The sequence below is a fragment of the Thunnus albacares genome, chromosome 16 (assembly GCF_914725855.1).
Source record: "Thunnus albacares chromosome 16, fThuAlb1.1, whole genome shotgun sequence".
Taxonomy (NCBI): Eukaryota; Metazoa; Chordata; class Actinopteri; order Scombriformes; family Scombridae; genus Thunnus; species Thunnus albacares.
Genome location: NC_058121.1, coordinates 25,039,421 through 25,067,205, shown reverse-complemented (window position 1 = coordinate 25,067,205; position 27,785 = coordinate 25,039,421). Strand labels below are relative to the sequence as shown.

Genomic DNA, 27,785 nt, shown 5'->3' with positions numbered 1-27,785 from the left:
TAGCTGCCCCACAAAGAATGTTTCATCTGCAGGGAAAAACAATCAATCAAGTAAGCTCAACACAAAATACCTTTATTTAAGCTGCAAAGATCGGAAATACTTCTAGTGACTAAAGCTCCTTTTTCAGATTGAGTAAAAATAAACCTACATTATCTGTTAATTCATCTATTCATATAGTAAAGTAGAGTTGGTGTTGGTGATGAACACAGCTTTCAACAGCTGTTGTACGTGGTCTCTGTCCATGGTGCTGAATGAAAGGAGCGCTGCTACCACTGAACCATCAAGGCCAGCAGAACATAAAGCTTCTCCGCTGTCATCAATAAATCTATATTCCACTGCTCACTTAATCAGTTTACTGCTTCTGTTACAAGAACTACCCGAGGAAACATGTTATATATGTCCTTTATCTGTAGGTATTGAATGCCTGTCTGTCACGTTGCTGTTAGATCTGAGAAGCACATCCTCATTTGTTTTTTATCAATTGTTTAACTTTCTATTTATTTCCATTTGCTATGACTGTTTTTATTATTGTTACATTAACAGATATTTTTCTTATTGTCAACAAATCCCATGAAAAGACCAAAACCAATAATGAACTGATCTACTAACAAGTATCATGTGTGTATCTAAAGCCTGATGTATGTTATTCCTCTGTGCCGTAGACCTCTGTTGTTGTCCAAAAACTATTAAAAACATGTCAGTGAGCCACACCGCTGAACTGGGTAACATGTTCCTTCATTACTATGATTACACTTACTATAGTTTATTTTGACTCACTCCCACACATACTGTCCCGCTGCCAGAAAGACTCACCAAAAACTACAGCGACCAGCTGTTTTAGGAAATTACTGAGTCTTTTTTTAAAAATGAAACTATATTATTTATGAGCTGTTTTTAAAGATGTATGTCTTCAGTAGGAACCAATGAGCTTTGAGCTGAGAGCTGCAGACATAGTAGAGAAGTCAGAAAGTATTGAGAGATGCACCAACACATTTGTGGTTTTAGTGTTTTCATGGCATTTGTCGTGTATAAGAAAACATATAATAACAGCGGCCTTATCATCAAAAAGCTAGATGACTGCTTAAGTCTGTGAATGCTAAAATATACAGTCATTTTCTATTTCCTTTTGCTTTTATTATTAAAATTATGGAAATAAACATGGTATCTGCTTGAGTCTGCCACTGCAATTTGCATTTATTAATGGTTTTCCTTTATGACTGGGATCAACTAATTAGTATGTATAAAAACCTCACTCTAGATCACTGCACAATTCCTTCAGAGAGCAGATTAATTTTGCTTAATGACACTGTGTATTTTTTCCTGCTCTGAACAGCCTGGCTCTCAGAAACTGATATGATAATGGAAAATGGATGGAAGAGGCCGACCTGATTCACAGAGATGAAAGATTTCTCTGCAGCTAATTAGCTGCTAATTATACCGGGGCACTTCAGTGCTGACTGGCTGAGTAATGACATACTACTACAGATTAATTTTAGGTGCTCTGTGTGTATGTGTGTGTGTGAGTGTGTGTGTGTGTAGAGGGGGGGCCTGTTCACTTACCCTCCAGCTCCACAAAGTTGGCGCGCAGCCAGCGGCGAGCAGCCATGCAGTCGGAGAGGTCGTTGAGGGTGAAGAGGTTTGACGGTATGGGCCCAGTGTATCTGCGGTGAGCGGACGGAGTCTGAAGCTGGCTGTTTGTGATGGACTGGCTCAGATCCACACCGGTGGGACAGGGCACCTACAGCATCACATAATAATGTAATTACATCTAATTTGATTTAAACTGCACATTTCATACATCAGTATCATCAAAAGTACTATACAAACAGTTAAAGCAGTTCAGGGTCAGACGATGAATCACAAACAAACATGAGTGGAATCTTGAAACTACAGATGAACATATATGATATAATTCTTGTGTTATACTAAATTTACAAAATGCTTGTGTATGAAAATGCAAATGCGTGTCTCACCTGGTACTGCAGGCCTGTACAGAGGATGAGGTGATCGTAGGGCACCTTCCTACCACCAGACACCAGAACAAGTTTGGACTCCCTGTTGATGCCCACCATCTTCCCAGTGACCACATTGACGCAGGAATGTAGAGGGAGCTGGGCCAAGTCTCTGCTGCTGTACGCATGACTGCAGAAAACAGAGAAGAAGAGAATTAGCTTGAGAAACTAAGATTCTGTTCAGTTCTTCTTCAAGCTAACTGCAATAACCTTTTCATTTCCAGGTCTATATTTTTAATCTGGGGCTCCAAAGGAATAACTTTGCATGATTTACAGTAAAAAAAACAAAAAATCATATTTATTATTACTTATACTGGCTCTTCGACCACAGTTCAGCCTCTGTGGGAAACAGGCTGATTTAGCTCTTGTCTCTTTAAGGCCCCCCTCCCAATGAGCCCACTGTGTTCTGATTGGCCAGTTCTTGGAAGCTGCCCCTCAGGCTGCTCCTCTGGCTCGGGAGGCTACGTCAACAAAACCAGCAACAAACTATAATAGCAGGATTTCACTACTTTTTCTCATTCTTTACTCAAAATGTCAACCTCACAAATACATCTGTGCATGTTTGAGCTAAAATCCAATCAAAAATATGAGAGTGGACAATGCAAAAAAAACGTCGCAAACGAAGCATTCAGGGCAGACTGAATCCCTGGCTTCTGACTTGCAGGGAGCATTTCTACATACAATCACTTCAAGTTTGGGAACTTTGACCATGTTTAGCATAGATATCTGACATCATAGCAGTATATAAATAACAGAAAATCACAAAAAGCATAATGTCTCCCCTTTAAAGAGTATATATGTGTTTAATTTACTTATTTTTTAAGAACTTGTAGCCCCACCCCATTGGAGTCCCAGCAGTGCTGCACCATGGGTTTCAACAGATTTTGGTCACAGTTGGAGTCTGCAGTAAAACGTTTTTGCCACACTGGCGGCTCTACGGATGGCAAACGCCTGTCAGTCTGTGCTGCACTTTGGTCCAGACTGAAATATCTCAACAACTATTGGATGAATTACAATTAAATTTTGATCAAACAATCATTGTCCCCAGAGGATGAACTCTACTGACTTTGGTGATCCCGTGACTTTTCATCTTACACCGTACAGTGCATGCAAACCTGCAAAACTAATCACATTACTGTCAGCTCCGGGTGTAAATTAGAAATAATATGCTGAGATACATCAAATTAAGTTGCTCTATATAAAATGCCACAACATATTATTCTGTCTTTATGCGATGCTGTTACATCCACTAACCTTGTGGACAGAAATCCGACGTCCTCGTCGTTGTAGTCGCCGGGGTAACCGTGTGTTGAGATGAGGGTCAGCTTGTTGAACCTGAGGTGAGGGCTATGAGAGAACAAACAACAGACATGAGTGCTTTTCCACAGAATCTAGTGAATACATGCAGGGCACAGTGTGAGAGGAATGTTTTTTCTGGGGAAAGAATAACTTTAATTTCTGCGTTATTCATCCTGTGATGTGTCACGGTATTTAGAAAGTCTGGCTGATGTTAGCCGTGTTAGGAAGAAAATAAAGAACATGAAATAAAACTCTTGACTTTGCTTTGTGTACAAGGGAGCTTTGAACCATATATGAACACAGTGATACCTCTGAGAGAGTGTTTGACACTTGTGGTAAAAATATCAGCTGCTTCTAGTGTAAAATATAAAGAATATGAGCTCAGTTAAAAACTATCTCTTGGCTCAAACACAGCACATTTTGTCTTTATATGGCCAAAACAGGATTTATTTTATTTGGATCAAGGCTTAGTGAGTTCAACCAGTGTTGTCCTTATTGGTCAGATTATTTTTCTGCTTAACCCTCTGTTATCTTTGTTATTTAATTATCTGCATTACGGTGTTTGCTAGACGGTAGTCCGGATGGAGAGGGAAAAAATATTTTCTCCACCAGCCTCTATCAGGCTTTACATAAACACAATTTTCTGCCAAAGTTAGAACAGATTTTGTTATTTCACATGAAAAAAATTCTGTTATCATCTCACTGGATTGAAGTGGACGGGACTACATAGTGGCCTCTGTCAGTCAAACACAGTGAAACCACATCCACACTGACCTGATGAATCACTTTAACTGTTTTTAACTGTTAAAATCTTCATAAATAATGACTCTATATGATTTTTTCAGAACTTAAACTTTGGTTATTGTTCATTTAGTCAGGAATTGATTTGAAACCAGCAGCTTTAAAGACCCTGAGAAAAAAGGATAACAGAACTCTTTTTTGAGAGAGAAATGCTACCATAATTACCTTTTCTCTCAAACTGTGATTGTTTGTTCATGGTTCGAAGATTTGGGAAAACCATTCAAAGACCAATTACAGATCTCCCAGAATAAGCTGGTTGGGGTTGAACCCAAGGACACATGGTGATGAACAGCAGTTAACAGCTGAGTTGTTACTATTGCAGGTTTAAGCCATACAACCCATTCATATACATAATATTTACAAGAACAAAGGAGGGACCCTGAGTATCTAGAAGACCACTTTCATGGGGTTGAGGGAGCTCATGCCCACCAGACTAGAATTACAGTCGCTGACTTGTGCTTGAAGAGTTTTAACACCAACATTTATTAAATTGCTGGCACCACAGAACCTAAATGAATAAGTTACCTTTGCTCGTGGAAAACACGAGTTATATTAAAATGATGTTCGAATTATGAGATGATGTTTATCACTGTTATTATCTTTTGTGTATAATTTATGTAATTTTTAAATCATTATAGCATATTTGTTTTTCTGTTTGATTTAGTTTGATTTTACAGTAGTCATACTGATACAGTAGTTATTTAAAGGGGACATATTCAACACATTTCCGGGTCTATGTTTATATTCTGGGGCTCTACTGGATTATCTTTGCATGATTTACAATTAAAAACTCCTTATTTATCTTCTACTGGCCCTTTATGTAGCCCCTCAGTTCAGCCTCTGTCTGACACAGGCTGTTTTAACTCCTGTCTCTTTAAGGCCCGCCTCCCGATGAGCCCACTCAGTTCTGATTGGTCAGCTTTTGGAAGCTGTGCCTTTGGGAGACTTCCGCAGGCTCAGGCTACGTAAAAAAACCATGCAACAAACTATAGTAGTAGGATTTCACTACTTTTTCTTGTTCTTTACTCTAAATGTCAGCTTCTCAAATACATCTGTACATATTGTATTACAAGCCATACAAGCCAAAATCTGATTCTAAATATGAGAGTAGACGATGCAAAGACGTCAACTCGTAGGCAAGGTAGTAAAAATGTTGGGAACGAAACGTTTAGAGCAGGCTGAAGCCCTGGTTTTTGACTTGCAGGCAGCATTTCTACATATATTAACCTCAAGTTTTGGAACTTTTACTTTGTTTAGCATAGATATCTGACATCATAATAGTATGTACATGACAGAAAATCACAAAAAGTAGAATATGTAGAAAAAGTAAAATAAGTTTATTGTGTCATCCTTGAGTTTTGTAGATGTGAGTCTATGTTTCTCTTCTTTTAATATCAAATAAATTAACTAAACTGAAGTGTGCTGTTGAAGCCGATACTCTGATGAGAACAGAATAGAGTGCAGGAGATTGTTTTGTGCAGAGCATAGATTTGATCTGGTGAATTCACAATTTAGCTTGAAAATTTGCTTCAGTAAAACTCAACTGTGCTTCTTAAAACGCTGCTGATATGTGAAGGTAAGTCTCCCTGCTTAGAAGAATAAATGATAAAATCCTAAAAGACATTAAACATATCAAAATCTCAGATGTTGAATCCATGGTTGAAATCTTCTCAGGAGGTACTTCTCCAGCCTACTGAAGCATTTCAGCATGAACAATCCTGAACAGCCCTCCTAACTCTTGTGTGTTTACTGTCCACGTTATAAACCATCTCTTGTGATGCAAATTACCTCTTTTGTTGTGGCCAACGGGACATAACACTGCTGATAACAGCAGCTCCAGCTCCTACGTTCAGTGAATAGCAGAGTGTGTACCTCGCACAGTGCCCAGCCTTATCACACTGAAGCCTCTGATCACCTCCTGCTCTGTTCTTATCTCAGCTTCCTGCTAAATTAACGCCCACCAGCACAGATCTACAACACCAGACACCAAAATGTTGGTAGACTGACTACTAATATACTGTAGGAGGACTGTTGTGTTATGTTACACACCAATAAGACTGGGCATTATGTGGATATGTGGATATTTACCATTTCTACTGCAGGTATCTGATTGTAATATTTCTGGTTGTACACCACTGTGGTCAATCTTGCAAATCAATTAGCTAGATTACTTCATGGTAATACTGGATTTACAGGATTTTTGCATTCATGTGATGATGTACCATGATTTGTCAGGTATAAAACTCCCCAGATTAACCAAACACAGACATCCCCATCTAGTTATTTTATCTATTAATGCAATGCCCGTTCAAAACGAGCCTGTTCGGAGCAGGCCGATTGCTTGGCCTCCAGTGTTGCTGCTGCAGCTTTCTTGAGAACCGCTGAACCACTGAACTTTCTTGGGTCCTCAGCAATACACTCGCCAAGTGTGAGGTTGATCGGATGAACGATTCCTTGAGTACACTAACTATATGTACATATCATAGTGTTTAAAAGTTGGATAGATTCAAAATATTCAATCATGAAAAGTTTAGCTGATAAGAGTGTCATTAACATATCTTAATGTTACAAATCCTTCTTTGTCATTTATTTTGAAAGTCTGTTGTTGCCTCACATGTTATTTTATTTTAGTAAATGGCGGAAGTAGCTTAGTCCATGTGTAGTCGGAAAGCAGGTACTCAGAGTTCAAAATATATCATTGAGGTTCTGCAGTAAGTTAATGTCTGAATAAATGAAACAAACAGTATTATAACATGTAAAACATTATGATGTTGCTGTTTGTGTGTAGATACAGAAACAACACCTGATTGGCTGCTATATGTTGCAGCTATGCGTCTGCGTGGCCACCATATTGGAGAGTTCAAGATCGGCTAAATGTTTTCTCTTAATGATATCTTTAACTTTTTTCATCCAAACAACTTCACACTTGATGCTGCACTACCTTGGGTCGTCAGCTATACACCCGCCAAATGTGAAGTCGATCAGATGAACGGTTGTCGAGAAAAGCGAAGGACAGACATACATACATACCAACATACAGAGACTCCTTCCTTTATAGTTAGATAGAAGGTTTCACAATTAAATTTCCAGAAAATATACTATATGATGTTTCAATTTTGCAAATGCCAGAAAATAATGCCCATTTCTCAGAGCCAGAGGCCAAGCTGACATCTTCAGATTTCTTGATTTGGACCAAGAGTCCAAAACCTGAAGATATTAAATTAATAATGATATAAAACAGAAAAAAGCAAATCTTCACATTTGAGAAGCTGGAACCAGCAACTTTTTAACTTGATAAATAAATTAGATTAATTGATTATCAAAATTGTTGTTGATACATTTTCTGTCAATCAGCTTATGGACTGACTACTTGTTTCTTCACTCCACTCAAAAAGAACATGTAAGACATTGTAAATGTTTTTATCCAATAACATCTGCTGATTTATAGATTAAACAAATGTATACAATAAAAAAATCATTAGTTGTCATATCTAAGCTTTGTGACATCAATGGTTTGATCTTTGGTTTTGACGTCAACATGCAAATAACAATAATAATCACAGCAACCATCAGACAATGACTGCAGTCAAACTTTCCTTGTTAATCTGTGCCAGAAGGTGGATTTATGCCGCAGCACTGAGGCATTAAGGCCCATTATTGGTGTCTGGATGTGGCTGAATCAGTGGCTCTGGATTTGCTGTGTTATCAGCCAGTGACAGACGGCCATGGTGACCCTGCAGCCTGACCGCGGCGAGCAGAGGGCCGAGCCGCCGCAGAGCTCTTTATCTGTCTGACCCCGTCCCAGCCAGTAATGGAGTTGGGGGGGGGGGGGGTGCTGGTGCTGCTGGGCTGGATTCAATGAGCACATGGAAAGCTGTGTAGGGGTGGAGGAGGCAAAGGAGGGGTTGGACGTTTGGGCAGGGCTGATAAGGGGGGCCCCAGCAGGCCGAAACTGACCCATCATTCACCCTCTCAATGCGTCGCCGCCTCACCATTAGTTCAGCGGACACTAACTGCCTCATTAGTCAACTCATTAGTGACAGCAAACACAGATCGCTGCAGCAGATCCCTGACAGGGGGAAACAGTGGAGTGGCTAATTAAAGGGGGCCAGCGCTGGCCCTGCTGAATGCCAGGCGTCAGACAGCTGCGTGCGCCCGCCCCGGCGCTGCAGCCGTGCCAGCCTCGCCAGTTCTGCGAGCTGTGAGCTCTCGTTCGCACAAAACACTGACCCCGGTTGCCTGGCAGCTATCACCTGGTTCTGAATCAGCAGCCCTGTGCTTCTTATTATTTACTGGAGCAGTTAATCTCACAAAGCGAGAACGGAGGCAAACATGTAAAACGTCCGACCCGGAGTCAAGTGACATTTCCAGAGATTGGATTCCTGGAATAAAAGACAATAAAGAAATGAAAGAGAAGAGTGTAGAGCTGCTCTACTTGGGTTCAGGGTCTTAAGGGACATTTGGGGAATTTATATACAGATGCATCAGTGAATACTGATGTGAATACTTTGCATTATAACAACAATAAGCTGTTACCTGAGCACTTTATGGGAGATTCATTTGTGCTTTTACCACATAAAGTGTGAAACTAGTCCTCTGTGTTTACTGGATTTTGGAGATAAAAGTGATTCTCCCTCTGTGTTAGACGTACAGACAGTGTCTCTTCTGCCTGTACAAGTTCTAGTTGGGTGTAATGTTTGATTCTGGTTTGGTGTCTGGCCCTGTTTTGGTTCTACTGCAGCAAAATGGTTCCTAATTCTGTCATTTACAGAAAGAACGTCTTTCATCAAAGTTAGGTGCATACAGTTCAATTGAAGTTTTCTTCATTTTCATTTCCTCTACCGTTTTGCAGTGAGTACTGAGCCATCAGCGCGAGGCCTCAGACCCTCCAGACTCACTGCACCTCAGATTTTTTTTGTAATTTGATTAATTGCAAATTTGTTTAAGAAACTGCACTTCTAAAGTACAATATTCCTAATTTTATAGCCCTCTCTCATTGCCGAGCTCCTGCGTCAAAATTTAGTCTTAAGAACTTTATTGTGTTAGTTTTTTATTGTACTCACATAGTGTGTGGTAATTTCCTCAAACAGCTGGACATGGTAGTTTTTAAAAGACAAATGGGAGGAAAAAGTGCATTTTGGCTGGGACTATTTTCAGCGGTGGATGAATCCACATTTGGTGCTGTAGTGAGTATTTCTGGCAGCAGGACAGTGTGTGTGGGATTGAATCTAAACACACTACAGTGTGTGTGTTCATGGTGATGAAGGAACATGTCAGCGTGGCTCACTGATGTGTTTTTAATAGTTTCTGGACAACAACGGAAGTCTACAACACAGAGGAATAAGATATCAGGCTTTGAATACACACACTTGTTAGTGTTAGTGCCAATAAGGCCCTTTGAATTGGAGATGCTGTATATTATATAGATACTGTATATTCATTGTTGGTTTTGGGTAAATATATAAAATCACCAGACTTATCCTTCAATCAAATGACCTCAATTTCACTGACAAAGACAATCTGGATCCAGGATGTAGTATTCCAGCAGAGTACTGTTTGTATAATCTGCTGTGCGTGCTGTCCTCGGGAACTTGGAAACATCACGGTACATACACAATGCACAGATGGTGAGAGGTGTGTGTGTGTCAGGGGAGTTAATAGGGGGCCCCAAAACAAATTTTTGCCCCAGAGTCCCTTAACAGATTAATCTGCCCGTGGTTACAGAGAAAACAATTTTTGGTCACTGCTGCAACTATCAAAAAAAAAAAAAAAAAAAAAAGTCAATAAATACACAATCTACTGCACATCTAGGAGAAAAATAACACTGAGGAGCTTATTGTGAGGCAGACTCACCAGAAACAAAGCACCTCGAGGAAAGATAAACCTGTGTCCGACGCCCCCACCACCACAATCCTGGCATTAATGGTGACCTTTGGCTCCATGGTTAACTTTCTGCTGATGAGGCTGAGAGCAAACGGTGCCTGGAGGAGGAGGAGGAGGAGGAGGAGGAGGAGGAGGAGGGGGGAAGGACACAATCTGTCAGATTCACTGGTTTTATATGGATAAAAACAAATCGGAGGGCATTAGTCAAACCCAAAATGACTGGTGCCATTTTCGGGGAAAATTAAATAATCCATCAAATGCATGTACCTTAATTATCAAACCACTAAAAGCATTACATAATGATGTGTCCAATTTGCCCATTTGAATTTTACAGGATGGAGCAGGAAGCAGCTTTCATCAAGGCACTTAATCTGCCTGCTGATGAGACGGTCCGAGCTTTCAGAAAAAACAGTCTTTAACATTTATGAACAGTTTGAGCAAAATCTAACACTTCTATAATCTGCAACGAGTGAAACTTACTTAATACCAACAACTTTCCTTTTAAAGCTTGTACACAAATTCCAAGAAACACTTGAATTGAGAGAACAGATACATCTTGAAGTATTTCAAAACAGATATTTAGCTGATTGATAGACCTTTTGTGGAGGTTTTGTTCCACATTAAATGTGACATTTGCGTACCACCAGACATTGTTTTCTATCCCCAAGAGAACAATATCTTGTTTTCTTCAGCAGAAATGACAGTAGAAGTTGAGTTATTATTATGTTATTTTCTCTTGTGTACAGCTCTGCTTCTGATTAGCCTTCAAACTTCAACTGAAGGTCTGACATCTTCCCCTTTTTTGTTCATAAATACATGAGAGTTGTAGACACAGCCTGATGCAGTTTAAGGTGCTTTATCGACAGTATTTATCTAAAGCAAAACTCACTGATTTATCCTCATCCGGTGTAGTTTGCTCCCCTCCCCACTGGCTCGTATGTTTTAGCATTGTTCTTGTTCTTTTAGTTCTATATTTGAACAGCTGAGGTCCCCTGATTGTAATAAATGGTGTCTAGAGTGATAACAGGATATAAATGTATGATTACAACCTTTGTAACTACTAGCATGTAGATTCATTTTTATTTAACTGGAAAATCCCACCAGCTCTTGTCACACTCTGTGGTTGAGCAAGGTGATAATAATTCAAGAAAACATGACAGTCCAGTACTAAGCTCTTAATGTTGTCCAATGAAAATGAGATGGAAATGGTTAACTTTAAGCTGTCATCTGTAGCTGTTCTGTTTTTTGGTAATTAGTCTTACATCCAGTCATACATACACTTATACATACACACTATAACCACATAAACATAACAAACAAACCAGCTCCTCTCATGGGATTAACAGTCAAGTAAATACAGAGGAGAAACAAAATCTTTTCAACAGGACATTAAACACCTCTGTTTGTTTATTAGTCAAATGTAGAACTGAGACGATTATTCAATCAGTTGAAAAAAGCAAAGTATGTAAGTAAGTAGAAGTGATTCATGGTTTAAAATCACCCAGTCCTTCTCTGGTTCTAGTGTCTCCAAAGTGTTACATTCTACAATTAATTTTTCAATTAGTTGATTAAAGAAAATCTGCAATGATTTTGAAATTTCAAAGTAGTAAAGTAAGTAAAAACACCAATAAATATTTTAGTTCCAGCTTTTCAAATGTGAGGATTTGCTGCTTTTCTCTGTTTTATATCTTTGTAAACTGGATGACTTTACGTTTTGAACTGTTGGTCAGATAAAAGGAGACATTTTAATACTTCATCTTACATTCTAGCAAACTGTCAGGAGGATTTTTCACTGTTTTCTAACTTTAATAGCCCAATTCAGAAACTAATTTGCGCTTTAATTGACAATTAAAATGATCATTAGTTGCAGCCTTAGTCAGGTGTTTGTTTCGTATTCATAAATTCAAAAACAAATGAACTAAAAATATGAGAACTGCAGCTTCACAATGAGGTGGAAACACAGAGGCCGCTGCAGGGATCAAACATGTGACCTGACAGTTAAGGAACAGTTTTCCTTAATAATTACAAAAGAGTCCCTCAGGAATTAACAGAATACAGCGCTCTAATTTCCTAATTCCTCCGCCGCCTACCGTCTCTCTGGTCCACTCCCTCAGATCTGAGGCAGCTAATGGCTCCTTCATCATCTATAATTAGGCAGATTTGCCCCCACAATGCACCTTGTTGGATGAAAACAGCATCAAGCAGAAAGAGAGGGGAAACCCGAGGGTAGAATTAATTAACCTTTGTGTAATATTCAAATAATTTCCACGAGGATGTGCGTGCCCGACATCTGTCGCATACTGAGAGATGCTCTGGCTCAGGGTTTGACAATGGCAGGAAAATAAAGGAGCCTGTGGTTGTTATATAATGAATGCATGGCTGCAGGCGTCAGAAAAACTAATCATCTTATGTATAGTTTTTATTCTAGTGATGAAACCAAAGTACTTATACACACATAATGTCTTTACTAACAGCCTCAGTACACATTCGCTAGTATTCAATTAAAATTTAAAGACCCTCCCAGACATATTATCAGACGTATATAAAATACTCCACTTTGAATGATAATTTGTGTCTGACGGTGAAAAAAGGTTTAATCATCTTGTTAAAATGCTGTACTTACAATTACATCTACTCCTTCTCCCTAATCAGAAATCCCAGAACTATATCGTCTATAAATCTGCAAATATTTGCAATTTCAGATGTTTTGCAGCTGGACACAAGATGTTTCCTCCTTCACTGTGAAGTCCATCCTCAGTGTTTGTGCATCGGAGGTTCAAAGTTTCCACATCACGCTATTGTAAGTTGAATTCTGGACCGGAATTGGCTCCAAACTATTTGTGATCATGGTCGTAGGTATGGATTTTCACTGAGCACAGAGCAGATGAATGTGAAAACAGCCTTCAAGTGTCAAACTCTGCACAAACATTCAACTGGAACAAGAAGAAAAAACATATTTTGGAGCGGAGAGGGACTTTAAAACGTTTCTTTTTTTTTTTTTTTTGATATTTCAATCAATGTTTCTATTGTTATCTGGGTCAAATGTAAGCCAAGTGTAAGCCATATGTGAGTTTCAAGAGTTTTGGGAGATATTGAGGCCTGTCGACAGAGTGGACAAGGAAAGATAAACGCCTTCATACATCAGGGCGTCATTGACGATTTTGATGGGTATTATTTCGGTAATGCTTTATTTTACAGCTCCCTTAACTGTATTCTAATTTTCTGCGTAATTTGCAGGTATTTAACAGTAATTTTTAGGACATTTTACAGAGAAGGCGGCACAATTTGGTACAAATTATAAGAAAAAAATGAAAAAATAAAGTGCTATGTTGGTTTAGTTGGTAAGCGCTCACTCATTATATTTGGCTTCATGTGTAATTTTGTGTCAAACTACATATTAGCATATTAGGTCAACTCTATAACGAGCACTCTTCCTGTATATTACCAAATCACATAACCCTTTCAAAGAAATGTCCTAAGAATGAGCAGTTACACAGCAGCTACTTTTAGGAAGTTATTGAAATTGAATTGCTAATAAAGCATTTGTCACACAAAACCACACGTCAGATAAACAATGATTTTTACGCCGTTGTTTGTGACGTTTATTGAAAAACGAGTATTACTGTATGTTTTATTGCATGCAGGCAAATGAAATGCCTGCATGCATCACTCTGAATACTGCAGGAATTAAGCAGATGAGGTAATCAGATGAACAAAAGCTCCTGTCTCATCTGCATGTGCAGCGGAGCAGGTGCAGCGGCTCTTATCACGCTGGAGATGCCTCACCTTTCCCGAACACAATGACCACGGCTCTGTGTAATATGATCCTGTATTGACAGAGAGGGAACAGGTGCTTTAAATTTGATTCATCATCCGGAAGGCCGACATCGGGAGGCAAAGAGACAAAGCTCAGAGGCGAAGCTCTTATCTGCACGGTAGCCTGGAAATCATGACTGTTGTGTTGCTGTGGCGAAGGGTGGTGGTGGTGGTGGTGGTGGTGGAGGGGTGGGGGCGGGGGGGGTGGACTGGGTTTGATGGAGTGAAATGAACATGTGAGTGTACACGGTGACGCCTCGGGTCTAAAGAGCACCGCTGGACGTGCAGTAAATATTTGAAGTGCATGACATTTAAATAAATCACAGCCACATTAAGATCAGCCAGGCTCGGAGGATTTAAGACCAGAACGCATGACTCACGGTGAAACAAAAGAAGAAGAAACAGTCCAGGGTCTTATCATTATTCACCTGCTGCTTTTAAATTTCTCAAACGGAAATTATCTGCTATTTATAGTTTGTTTTATTTTATTTCATTTTATATTTTTTGTTTTTAAATGACAAGAAGCCATGTCGGATTGAATGTGTCTTTTGTTCTGGTTTCGTGCTGTTTTTTGAATATTTGGACAAGTGTGTTATTTGTAGGTTGTTTATAACAGAATAAAAGCAAAACCAAACAGACACTTTATGAGATTCAGGACTGATGTGAAAGTTTGTACCTTAAACAGCTGCAATTTCAAACTTCTATCCAAAACCTTCTATCAGCCATCTCGGCCGCATCACTGACACTGCAACTCCTTTCAGTGTTTGCACTCATACTGACGTTTCAACTCCTTTCTATGATTATACTGTCAGCGCTTACAGCTCAACTGACGTTACAACTCATTCTAGCACTTTGACTGTAACTGGCTCTCAAACTCCTTTTCCATGCTTGCAAATCAGCTCATTTCATTACTTTTATTTCAACACTTTTGTCAGTGCTTGGATGTTAAACTTCTTTTAGTCTCATTGAGATTTAAATCTTTAAACAACAATAAATACAAACAACATAAACAGACTACGACAGCTGTCACACACTAGAAACGGGTAAACACAACAATATCCAGTTAAGACGCAATAAACAAAATCCAGTTCAGATGATAAATACGTATGAATTTCAAAAACTATGTCAAATAAAGTAAGAACGATACATTTAAAAGCATCAAGAGTACTATTTTCCAGATCAATTAAAAATTCCATTTTGTTTTACCACTGTATATTTTTGCATTTTAACTATTTTCTTCTGCATTTGTGTATTTTAAATGTTGTTTGTTGATGTGGTGTCCTGTAAGATAATAATAAGTTCCTTCCTTTCTTTCCTAAGTGCCTCAACGTCTTCGATTACTCCCGTACAAATAACTTCTAAAGCTCCAAAGATTCAACATTTCATGACATTTAGGCAAATATTTCCACTGCAATTCTTCAGCAGATGCCTGAGCACACACATTTTTATGGAGCCTTTTCTAGCTACAAATGGTTTGTTCAAACTCGTAAAAGTTTCAACAGATATCAGATATGTAAAGCTTAACAAGAAAATATTTGCAGCCATGTGTGTGGAATGATAGATATTTCAGTTAAAATAAGCAAACTGAACAATTTTGTGCAGACAAGTCAAACACTGTTTTACACAGATTTTAAATGTATAATGTTAAGTTTGAAAAAAGCTGCTCAGAGGACTCAAAAAAAAACTGTTTGGAAATGCTTGTTTGCATATTTGTTGATACATTTTATGACAAAATGTACTAAAATTTCATCATGTTCATTCCATCATACTGTGTTTGTGCTGGAGTTTCCCCTTCATACCTTTGAGCGTGACACTATAAGCTTTTCCCTTTTGAAACAGCACCGTCTAGTGGTCACATTAACACCCTGCTGTGCTCCTTCTCTCTCTCTCTCTCTCTCTCTCTCTCTCCCAGCAGCCGTCAGCTAATCTACATTCCCTGGCAGGCTGCTCCCCCGTCAGCCAGCTGCCGCTCTGCCCACCTGGTCCTCGGTGATCCGCCTGGAAGGGGCGTTGATGCCAAGCTCCTCCAGTGGGTAGATGATCTGGCGTCGCGGGCGGACGGGGACTGTGCAGTTGAGGATGAGATCCAGTTGAAGAACGCAGGAATTCTGAGTGCAGAAGAAGAGGGCACAGTGTCATTGAGCTCAGAGAGAGAAAAATCCTCCTCTGGGGTTAAACATTTTCAGTGCGGTGGCCTCAGGAGGCGAGTGGACCACTGCAAAGTGATAATGAGCTCAGGTTGAAGAGGTTAGATGATGCAAGGTTTACACCGCTGATTATGAATGGAAAACATTACCCGGCGCTTCACCCACTGCCCGAACAGAGATAATTCTCTGGCTATCTTCTGCCATTATTCCATTTGCACATCATCATCTCCCAATCTGGTGCTTGTTTGTGTGAGGTAATTAGCAGAGGAAGTGGAGGCCTCTACACGTTGAGGAAATGTCTTATTATGGTGTGGAGAGGTGGAGCTGGCAGCGGTGTCGGCACCTGCTGCCCCGACCGCAGGGACAGCAGTCTGCTGAGGGCACAACTCTGCAAAAAATGATCAACTCTTACATAAAAACATCTTTCTGTCTGATCAGCCTAAACAGCTACAGAACAGAGGTTTAACTGCAGTATGTGGGATGCTGTAGATTCGTTCTCTGACCATGAACAAAACTTGGATCTCTGGTTGTCATTGGTGCATCACTTGAACTTGAACCATAGTTATATCTGCTTGTAGTTTAGCAGGTAATGAGGATGCTTACCTTCATCTTACTTTCCAGATAAAATGGTTTAAAAATATCGGGTCTGATATCTCGTGTCGTAATGTTCCCTCCACTCTGTTGTGAAGCTGTGGCGACGCCTACTGTATGTTGCTGGGTTCAATGTCATTATAATCACCAAGGTGTTAAAGAAAGAGGATTTGTCATGTAAAATAAAATGCAACTCTACAACTCTAAAGTATTAAATGTGTGCAGTATTTTGAGGATTAAAGGGGACCTATTATGCTTTTCTTTATTTTCTGTCATATATATAATGTTACAATGTTGGATGTTCATATTAAACGTGGCCAAAGTGTCAAATAATGCGGTAAACGTATGTAGAAATAATCCCTGTGAGCAAGAAGCACCAGCTTCAGACTGCTCTGAACGCTCGGTTTCCATCATTCCGACATCGGCTCATGACGGATTTCTACTTCCGCTTATGGCGTTTTTCCATCGTTTTGGGAGAAGTCACGCCGAGCCATCGCTCCATTACACAGTAGGTCAAAGTAAAATAAGCAGTTTACCTGTTGGAGGTGTGCTGGTCGTCTGCAGCTCTTCTTCAAACATCATCATCACTGTGGCTGTTTCTGCTTGTGCTATTCCTCCCTTCATTATTTCTAACTGATCAGCCAAACGAAGATCTCCGTAGTAAATCGCTTTTTCGAATACAGAAACTTAAGAGCTGATTCAGAAATGTCTTTAAACGTTTGACCACAAACGGTCACTCACAAAACACGTTTTAAATTCCAGGTTTCCGCAGATACAACCGAGAGAAAGAGTCAATAAAACCTGAAAGAACATGTCCAGTTGTAGAAGATGAGGTTTATCATGGTTTCTGAACGCAGAAACGACCAATGAGAAAAAAAGTCCAACAAGAAGCTGCAGCAGAAAACTAAACTTAGTGGTTAAATTGTTCTCACAAATTTACATAACTAGGAAAAAACGTAATAAGATCTGGGTTGAAAAACAGCAAACACATCCCTTGTCATGTTTTGCAGTTAATGGAGTTTTAGTAAATAAGATTTTATATGTTTTCAAACCAGGTTTTCATACTGTTGGCTTCTCTTGTCTACTGTGATGCAGAAAAGGTTTAAAAGAAATGCAAAGTTTCTGGTACGATCAAGTATATTGAAGTATATTTTTTGCAGTGTGTGAACTGAGGCTCATTACACTAATGACAATGTGTATCTGACCAGACATGCACGCAGGCTGGGGGCCCAGTGATGAGGGGCCCATGAGGGCCTGAAGGTCCCTGTGCACTCACCTCCTGGCTCTGGTTTGGGGGGTAGATTCTGTGGTACAGGCAGGATTTGTGAGCCAGCCTAAGGACCTCCTTAAACAAGTGTTTGGCGAAGTGTCGGAAGGAGGGTTTGAGGACGAAGTGGCGTATCTGAGCGTGCTCCTCGTAGCGATGATGGCTGAAATAGATGAAGTTCTCGATGTTGTAGTGGGCACGGATGTACTCGATGTCCTGAGGAGGAAAGATTCAGTACGATACACGTCATGTTTCCGTGACAGAGGACAAATATTTCTGTTTTATATTTTCTAATTTTAGTTTAGACAGTTCTCCTGTCAGTGTTTCATTCAAATAATAAGAAACAAAAGCTGCTGATGATTGTAGCATCAAATTGTTGTAATAACAAGTTTTTTCAACTTTTTTTCTTGAATAAAATCAGTGTTATTTATTAGTACAGTCTGTTAACAGGGCCAGTGGTGTCAAGCTAAATAAATTAAACTATTTTGACAAAAAAAACTGACTCACTAACAGACTTTAAAATATACATCTGTAGACTCATTCATGTTGAGCTGCTAAGTATTTTTCAAGCAGCCAGCATTGTATTTTAAATTCTAGAAGAAATCCAAAAGTTTTTAAAAACACTAAATATGTCAGACTGAATAACACAACAGTATGTGTAGGATTATACACAAAACATGTAGAGATTTCTATTTGAATAACTTTATTTAGTTTAAGTGTGATATACTGTAGCCTCACTGAAGATTAGTTGAGTGTAGACTGTAAAGAATATTATATACAGCATTTTCATTTTTCAATGAACTGATAAATCTATAATATGAGGAAATCAACCCAAGAGGAAATCTACAAATTGCTTGTTTTGTCTGAGCAACAATCCAAAACCCAAATATATTAAGTTATGTAAAGCCAAAATCAACAAGGGAAACATGATACATTTTGGCATTTTTACTTGATAACTTAAATAATTGATCGATTATCAAAATTTTTGTCAATGAATGTTATACTATACTGTATATGCACAGTATATACTGCTGTATACTGTACTGTCTGTTTTATTTTGCTGCCCTTATGAAGCACTTTGTAACGTTGACTTTGAAAAGTGCTCCATAAATAAAGATTATTATCATATAAACATGTATAAACAGTTCATATGTGAATATAACACTGTCAAGAAATGATAGAAATTGTAGAATTTAAGCTACCTAAGAATAAATCTATGAGGAAATTCTGAATATAAATAGTTAAAACTCAACACCTGCCTGAAAATATATTTCATAAAAATATCTTTATTTCCTGCAGTGATGAAGTGTTGTAGTGTCATTACCTGTTTTTAATGAAGTTCAGCACTTCAGACCTAAGATCGTACCATAAACAACCACCAACCCTGACCTGACACCTGCAGGCTGGTCTGAGGACTAGTGAACTGCACCTACCTGCTCGTCTCTGATGATCAGCATCCCTACAACCTGACTGTCCACCTGGGCTACAAAGGCCTGCAGCGGCACCCCATCCTGAAGAAACAAGACAACAAGACAAAACATGGAAATTTACACACGTGTACTGATTTGAATATGTGCTGTGTCTTGTACGAGCCGAGTCCAGTGCCATGAATACACATGAAGTGGCTGCATTCTCATTTGAGAAGTAATTATCAGTTTGGGAGCTGCAGCAGTGACAGCTGGGGTGTCAGTCAGAGAGGAAAATCCGTTCAACTGAATTGTCACCAATCTGTTCCCTGGCGTACGTGCGATATTCCTCGTTATTCCAAGACAATCATCATACCAGCTTGAGTCACACTTGATGGTCCAAAACGATCATCATTTCATTTTAAAAGTTGAAGGGAGCCCAGTTAAAATTTCAGCCATGATATTTTCTCTATTTACTGTTTATGCTAATTGAAAACTGATCATATTACAGGCCAGTTACTGTCAAGTAGGAGAACACTGGTTAATATTTGATACACCTTTTGTACTTTTACATATGATAGCAGTGGTAGTAGTAGCAGTGATTGTACTTGCATATTTACTAAAAAGAGCTCTGCCTACTGCCTAATCTTTTATTGATGTATACTGATGTCTAGCAGAGTCAACATTTTGTACCCAAAAAGATGCAGAGGAGTCTTTTTTTCAGCCCTGAGTAGTGTCAGTATTCTTCTCTGGCTGCAAAAGATGGGAAATTTTGGGATTATTCAACCCGGACTCTATTTTAATTTTGTGTATAAGTGACTAATGGGGAGAACAATTTTTGAAATTGGTCCAATATTGAGCGAGAGCCGTGAAACAGGCTGTAATGTAATCATTTAGGGTAATAGCGTCCCTTCAATGTATGTCCACTAAAAGTGCTTGTTTTTGTCACTGACAGGAGGCTCAGATTGTTATTGGTTGGTTATTTAGACACAAAATGATGAGAAAATAGAGTCCAGGTTGAAAAATTCCGACATTTCCCTTTAAGCTCCACCATAGGGCAGCTTATTGCCTGAGTGGCAATCACAGTAATAATTCAAAGTGACTCAGATGTACAGTATCAACATTTTAAACTCATCTGGATTTTGGTGTCTGGCAGGACACTGTTATGAGAGACTGTAGTGAGTCAATCAAACAGGATTTTGAAATGACGTCCTCAAGCAGGAATAAAGTTATAAAGAGACCGAATGTTTCATTATGTATGACACATGTTTACATTATTAAGGGACCAAATGTTTTTGCTTGAGGGCCAGTATTGGCCTGCTGGCCGCTATTTGCCTATCACTGGTCTACAGTCTGAAGACGACAGTGTGTAGAGTAGCTGATGTGTCGGTATCAGTGTGTGTTGACTGACCCGGTCATTGCGGGTCTCATAGAAGAGGGCCATGTCCTGCAGCAGGGACTTGTTCAGTCTCAGACCCTTCACCAGGTCAGAGACAGCATGCCAGTCTGTAGCCAGAGCCGGTCTCACCTTCACACTCCTATAAGAACCACACTGTGACCACAAACTGAGAGGAACACTGCTACGTAAACTGCAATGAGTAGAGTTTCAACATGAATAATAAATCATAATCAGATGATTTTAGAGTTATTAGTTTAATTACAATAACTAAACTGGATAATCCATGAGCAGACCATCAGTTTCCAGCATCCTGCACTGTATTTTACACCCCACACGGATCAATGGAGTCAGATTTGAAAGAAAATTTGCTTCTCACTGTTTCTAAATTGGAGTCTGTGCACCCCTAGTGGTCAGTGGCAGTATTGCAATATGTCTGTGGACGATTTTAGAACTAATAATGTATAAATGTAGATTTTTGCTGATTTTTTCCCCCATTAAAAGTATCATTATTCAATTTAAAAGGGCATTTAATATGTCTAACATTCATTCCTCAAGACACAGAAGTTTCACAAGAGGTGTATCTTTAAACAGCCTGCACCTCAGTAGTCAGATTTTGTGGTGTTTTTGTATTCATTGTCTTTCAATATGCACTAACAATATCAGAGTTGTACATGTGTTATCGTGGCAAGCATACCAAGACAACAACACTGATCTGACAGTAGCGACGCTGTCTTTAAGAAGCAGGTGAGATTAACCTGTCAGGAAAACCTGGTTTCTCTGAGAGATGGCCCACCTGAGCCCGACGCGGGGGAGGATGTAAAGTTCACGGGTCAGCGTGCTGCCGGGGCGCGGCGGCACCCTGAGGAAGCTCTGCAGTAACGGGAACTCAGGGGACAACGTGGAAACTGTGATGACGCAGAAGTCTCGGTCCTGACAGACACAAGAACAACACATTGAACCGCACAGAGCAGATATGTTCAATATATCATAAAAAGGTTTAATTTCTGAAAGATTTCTCACTTTTCTACAGTTCTCTTAGCAAAGCTGTCAAAGCTTCAGTCATGCAAAACAAATCCAAGTATTCCAACACTGTAATATCTATTTAATGTCTTTAAAATCCCTCAAGATGTGTAAAGGAATCCAGTTTTTACAATTACATACTGAAACATATCATCATTCCAGGGACACAGGAGTATTTATTTTATCTCTTGCCTATAAATTCATATAGAATGTTTGTACAACTGATAAACAAAAACATATTTTCTGATAGAGAATCAGTCAAAAATCTTGCAAAGATGATACTCACTGGGAAACATTCAAATACATATGGAATAAAGTCCACTGATCTGGAAGAGAAGCAGCAGAAGAAGAAAAAGAAGTTAAGTGAAAATGTGCCAACGTCAGAATCAAAGCCAAGTCGGTGATCACTGTGGCGGAACAACTGGCCGACCAATCTGCCCGCTGCTTCCAGCTCAACTTCTCGCCCCTCAACTTGCTGTCACTTTAAGCGCGGCTCTCATTAATAACATGCTCACTCTCGGCGGGAAGCGACTCGACTCCATATTCAGTAACGGCTGGGAGGTAAGGCGGTGGTGAGAGGAGCTCAGCGGGAGCCAACTAACAGTCACTCTCCCTGCTTTAACACAGCACATGACTGATGTAAGTCTGGACGGCTGCCACAACTGCTTCTGCAGCACTGGTGGAAGCAATTTACGGTAAAAATATGGAATAATTTTTAAAAACATAGGTCAATTAAAAAAAAAAAAAAACGGACTTCTGGTATCTGACTTTCTGTGAATTGTATCATATTAATTCTGTGAAATTAATATAATAAATAAATAAAATATAATAAATTTAGCCTTTTTCATTCACCAGAAGACAATGCTAATTACCTTTAATTTTTGTTGTATATCTCAATGTTTTAAATACAACAAACAAGCTACTCTGCCCAGTATACTGCAATATTGTTTACTGTGTATTGACCATGGTTTAAACATCATGTTGCATGTTAAAATAATGTAAATCTTACTAAGAACTTTTGTTTAAATTGAAAGGTTTAATTTCCTAAGTATCCTGTATCATCTTTGATTAAAAAATATAAATACTGTATGTTCTTGAAGTTCATCACAGCATAAAACATCCAACCTGACAAAAACGTTTCACCAGCTCAAAACTAATTATGTATTTAAAGGATAAGGCTGATGATATTCTATATTTTTATTTTGCCTTTTTTATTGTCAACAAATCCCATGAAAAGAGATGTCTCTAAATACTTCCTGACTTCCCTCCTCTGTCTGTGGCTCTCAGCTCTGAGCATGTTGGTTCCTACTGAAGAAATTAATCCTTAAAAAACACCTCACAAATATGTAGTTCCATTTGTGAAAGGTTTGTTGTTGGGGACTATTTTCAGCAGTGGATGAATACATATTTCTTGCTCTGGTGAGTATTGCTGGCAGCAGGACGGTGTATGGCCACAATGAAGCTTTAAAAAAAAACTGTTCTGACCTTCACCCTGATCTTACCTCATTTCATGACTCATGTCAATAACAAAGAACTGAATACAGAAAACATTGGGTTTCTCCAAAAGCTCTCCTGCTCCGGTCGACTGCGTCTCCTGCTGAGATGACTGTAACTACAAACAGACCAAAAAGGAGACAATGAATACTTAAGATTAATGGTTTCTAACTGCTGCACTATTGGACTATTGTTACATGAACACTCTGCACCTCATAAACTTCAGTTTCAATTATATTAAATCATCTCAAACGGATAAGACAGTGTTGGTTGTTTCATTTCTAATAAAATTTCTGGAGCACAGAGCAACAGTCACTCAGTCCAAACACTTCCTGCAATGAGGTTTCTCAGTCTGTTCTCATTGTCTTCTAAAATATCCATCAACAATTTAACATTTTTATATGACTTTATCAGCAAGGACCGAATTCTCTGTCACAATTAAAGGCTGTTTAAAGGCTTTTAAAATATAGTTTCCCTTTTTTTGTATTAATTAACAAATTTTATCACTGAAATGCTTCTTCACTGTGACTGTAAATTGCATCATTATCTTAATCTATCTGACCAAAATCCATCAGGTAGGTGTTTACAGAGGTGTGAGTTACCTGCTGTGAATCTGATGTTTGTCTCGGCTCTTCTTCGTCGTCTCTCGTGTCAGAACGAGCGGCGGATTCATCGCATCTCGTTTCCTGCGGTTTGTACAAACCGTCGAACTCGCTCAGCTCAAAGCTGTCGCACAGCTGTTTCACATCAACATCAGCAGTGACACTGATGAAGCCGACGGCGACTCCGTCACTCTGTAAAGAAAAAGAAAACACACACAGCCGTCAACTCTACAGTCATACTCATATTACCCCATGATATATGTTTATCTATATGTCTATCTTTTTCTATTTTCCTTTTTAAACACTCCTTCCGCATAGAAAGTAAACATTTTGTTTCATGTTGGCTTAAACTGAGCAAACTCTATGTGCTGATGAAGATCATGTGATGTGATCAAAAGCTTCAAAACAGCTATTACATGGACCTTTGTCATCTATACATGTTGTTTTAAAAAGTGATAATTAATTATTCATCCTTAATCTTAAAAAAAACATATTAATTCTCAGGCTGGTTTGAGTTTGGACTTAAATCATCTTTAAGAAAATAAACAAATGAAATCACACGGCGTCATAAATAGTTCAGCGGGCTGAGCAGCACAACCCTCAGGGGCAATGTTGGACTGTTTGTACTCCAAGTACTGAACATATTCAGACAAAAAGCCCAAAATGCTTCAGATGTCTGGACACAATATGTTCAGTGAGAGCATGTCTTGGCCAAGTATCAGCTTGTATCTGCCATATGCTGCCACAAACACATGTCAGCCTGACTGGCGGGGAGGGGAGAGAAGATCTGTCGTCTCCCAGGTCCCCGAGGGAACAGACCCCAGCGGGGTTTCTGACAATCAGTCAAAGCGTCATCAGCGAGCTGCTATTAGAGCGCACAACAGCGGAGCAGAAATGAGTGGTAACAAATTATTTAACTCACATAAGACCAGAAATGGAGTTTAATATCTACTGTGAGTGACTTTTTCAAAAGAAATGGGCGCAAAACCTTAAATAAAAACATGTAATTCTATGTGTTTTAATAAGGAGACGGCTATAAGTTGGAACAAACCTCACAAACAGCCGCGTAGTTTTCCTCATTCTGAGCCTCGATGCGCTCTGCCAGGACGTACGGCTGATCGATGACTGACAGTAGTTTTGTCCGCTCTGCAAATAACCTCACGATGTCATCATGATCTTCAACCCTGTGAGATACAAAGAGAGAAGTAGTAAGCCTACATCTTATAGATCCAACAATCAGCATTTTTTTTAATATTACAATGAATTAAATTACACTCTGTAGCATGCAGTGGGACATAGATGGCGCTTAACCCACAAATGATTTGAACTCTGCAGCTCTAAATATCTTTTTAGCCTCATTTAAATCATAGTATTGGTTGGTTTTAGTCTCAGTGCTTCCAGAATCATCCTGCTCTGTGTCTACAGACTTTATAAGGTGATAATACTGTATGTGAGAATTATATATGAAGGAGTTCTTCTGCCCCCAAGTGGCCAAAAAAATAAATTAACGCACCTTTAACTTTACCCACCTACAGCACAACAGTCACAAAGATCCACATCCATTGAATTCTGGTAACAAATTCACTGTCAACTCTGTGCTACTAATGAAATGTGGGCTCAATATTAGACTGATGAGCTATATGTTTGATTTTTGAGTATGAGCATTCTAGTTTGCAGATGACACGCTGGTGTTTAAGGCAAATGTGTACATGCTCATCCGCCACCTTCATCTCCACTCTTGTACTTTTCACTACATGAGCATGCACTATTTATGGACTATACATGTTTCATTGTTTTCCAGCATGTTAGCCAAGAGGAATGATCTGGAATCACCTGGCAGGGCGGATATGAAGTCTTGGACAGTGATCTTGTCTGTCGCAGATTAATGCTAAGCACTGAGGCCCCGGCTCAGTCAGGCGCTGCAGTGGCTCAAACACCTCATCCAGTCCCAGCTCTGGACACAGAAGTCGCAAGACCGAGTCTCTTAATTTCTGAACGAATTAATGAATAAAATTCTGAATAAATGACAAACTTAGCAATGAATTTGAAGCAGTTCTTCACCTGAACCGTCGGCATTTGGGCTGATCAGGCAGACGTATTCAAGCTCTGCGACGGCGTTAAAGACAGCCCTGTAAAGAGATGTACACAGTAACAACAAGGGAATTATGCTTTAATAGACACTGAATTAACCTTTATCAACCTACATTCTGTAGTTGCATCTAACAAAGCACCTTACTAGGGCTGCAACTAATGATTATTTTCATTATCTGTTAATCTGACGATTATTTTCTCAATTAGTCGCCATCTTGTTTTGGCCAAACAACAGTTAAAAATAAATTATTCAGTTTACTATGAGGACAAAGAAAAGCAATCATTACATTAGAGAGGTTGAAAACAGCAGATTTTGGGCATTTTTGGTTAAAAAAAAAGACGGATTAATTTTCTGTCAATCAACTAATTGGTTAGTAAACTAATTGTTGCAGCTCTGCATCTTACAGGAACTACCATTTTCATAACTCAAGGGGGAGCTGAACTCTGGCAGCGTCTTGCTCATCATGTCCAGTCACACATTACCCCTACATCACACAGATATTAAATGTATTGACATGTAAGGCTGTATATGATTCTTTAGATGAAATAAAACAACAAGTAAAACAACAGAAATTCAAAACAAATAACACAAGTTTTACTCAACTGCAGAAAGAGAGCATACACCCTTATTTTTTCATACCTCATTATTTCCTTTAGACTCGCTGCGGCGAAGCTCGGCTCTGCAACGAACAGGTGGGTGAAGAGTGTGTTGAAAGGCTGCAGAGGGGAAAAAAAATGGAGATATTTTCTTCAAACTTCATGTTGTGAAAAAGTCTTGGCATGAGCATATGAACAATTACAAATGACAGATCTATAACAAATCAGTGATCTGAAGTGTTTGCTTATGTTTTCAACTAACCAACTGAAAGAACTGACCCCCCCCCCAACCCGCATCCATCAACAGAATTCATCAACAAATCGATACAGACTGTGCATTTTTCAGCTCTGAAGTGTTTCTGCATGAAAGGTTCCCAGTGAGCCTGATCCACCAAGTCTCCAACAGGGTGATCGAAGAAGGAAGCGTGAGCCAAGATGTCGTCCTTCTCATTGGCCAGCGTCACTGCCAGGTTGGCTTTCTCCCTCGAAGTTTCAGGAGAGCAGAGGAAAATCATGTTTATATAACATCACAAGTTCTCAGTGACTCTTTACAAAATTATGGTTGAAGAATATGATAATTACATTATTATTATTATTATTATTATGATTGACAGCAGTAGATTTTCTTTCAAACAAATCACTAAAACAAAATCTGATCTGATCAGTCTTACATAGATGTTGCTTTTAGTTGTTATTTTGGAACCTTTTGATTATTTTTATTTTCTTTTTGCTTCTATCTTGACAACCTTTATTGTTTTTATTGTAAGTTTTATATTGTCTACCTTTTCAGAGTTATTCTGCTTATTTTCTGACCTTACTGATCAATGTGGAAATCAATGGAAATCCAAATAATGAATAAAGAATTGTAGTCATATTCTACATTGACACATCAACAATTAAAATGATACTATAACTCAAACCTCCCATGATTGGTCTTTTGGTAAAGAAACACTCATTCTCTGTGAACTTTAAAGTTTATAAAAGCTTGTTGTTTACTACCTAAACATAGCAGCTACTGTATGCTCGGCTTGAAAAGAAAGAGCTGAAAGAGAACTGTTTTATTTCTCGTCCATGCTGTCTTGTTTGTGTTCCCTGTGTTTTAATAATTTATAGTTAGCTAGCAGAATATCTTTGGGTTGTGGACAAAACAAGACATTTGAGGACGTCACTTTGAGCTTTGGGAAACACTGATCGACATTTTTCACCACTTTCAAATGTATTTCTTCGAGTTAAGTATGTGATCGTGGGCATTTGTCATTATTTTTTGACTATTTATAGACAAGATGATTGACAAAAATCACTGATAGATTAATGGACAGCTTAAATAAATGTTGCCCTAATGCTGGGTAGTTTGACAGAT

At 39.0% G+C, this 27,785-nt stretch overlaps 1 protein-coding gene across 1 annotated transcript in view; it reads right to left on the bottom strand.

Annotated features, from left to right (window-relative positions):
• The window catches only part of cfap61 (cilia and flagella associated protein 61), a 43,232-nt gene that overhangs the window by 14,592 nt on the left and 855 nt on the right, over positions 1 to 27,785 (bottom strand). Inside the window, exons 3-19 of the mRNA XM_044376668.1 lie at positions 26,758 to 26,908; positions 26,469 to 26,545; positions 25,799 to 25,866; positions 25,571 to 25,691; positions 24,789 to 24,921; positions 23,738 to 23,929; positions 23,144 to 23,253; positions 21,928 to 21,967; positions 21,415 to 21,551; positions 20,634 to 20,760; positions 19,250 to 19,327; positions 17,826 to 18,032; positions 15,791 to 15,919; positions 9,966 to 10,093; positions 3,267 to 3,359; positions 1,974 to 2,142; positions 1,561 to 1,738 (exon numbers count right to left, since the gene is read on the bottom strand). Coding sequence (XP_044232603.1) covers positions 1,561 to 1,738; positions 1,974 to 2,142; positions 3,267 to 3,359; positions 9,966 to 10,093; positions 15,791 to 15,919; positions 17,826 to 18,032; positions 19,250 to 19,327; positions 20,634 to 20,760; positions 21,415 to 21,551; positions 21,928 to 21,967; positions 23,144 to 23,253; positions 23,738 to 23,929; positions 24,789 to 24,921; positions 25,571 to 25,691; positions 25,799 to 25,866; positions 26,469 to 26,545; positions 26,758 to 26,908 — 2,138 coding nt within the window. The remainder of the gene's footprint in view (positions 1 to 1,560; positions 1,739 to 1,973; positions 2,143 to 3,266; positions 3,360 to 9,965; positions 10,094 to 15,790; positions 15,920 to 17,825; positions 18,033 to 19,249; positions 19,328 to 20,633; positions 20,761 to 21,414; positions 21,552 to 21,927; positions 21,968 to 23,143; positions 23,254 to 23,737; positions 23,930 to 24,788; positions 24,922 to 25,570; positions 25,692 to 25,798; positions 25,867 to 26,468; positions 26,546 to 26,757; positions 26,909 to 27,785) is intronic.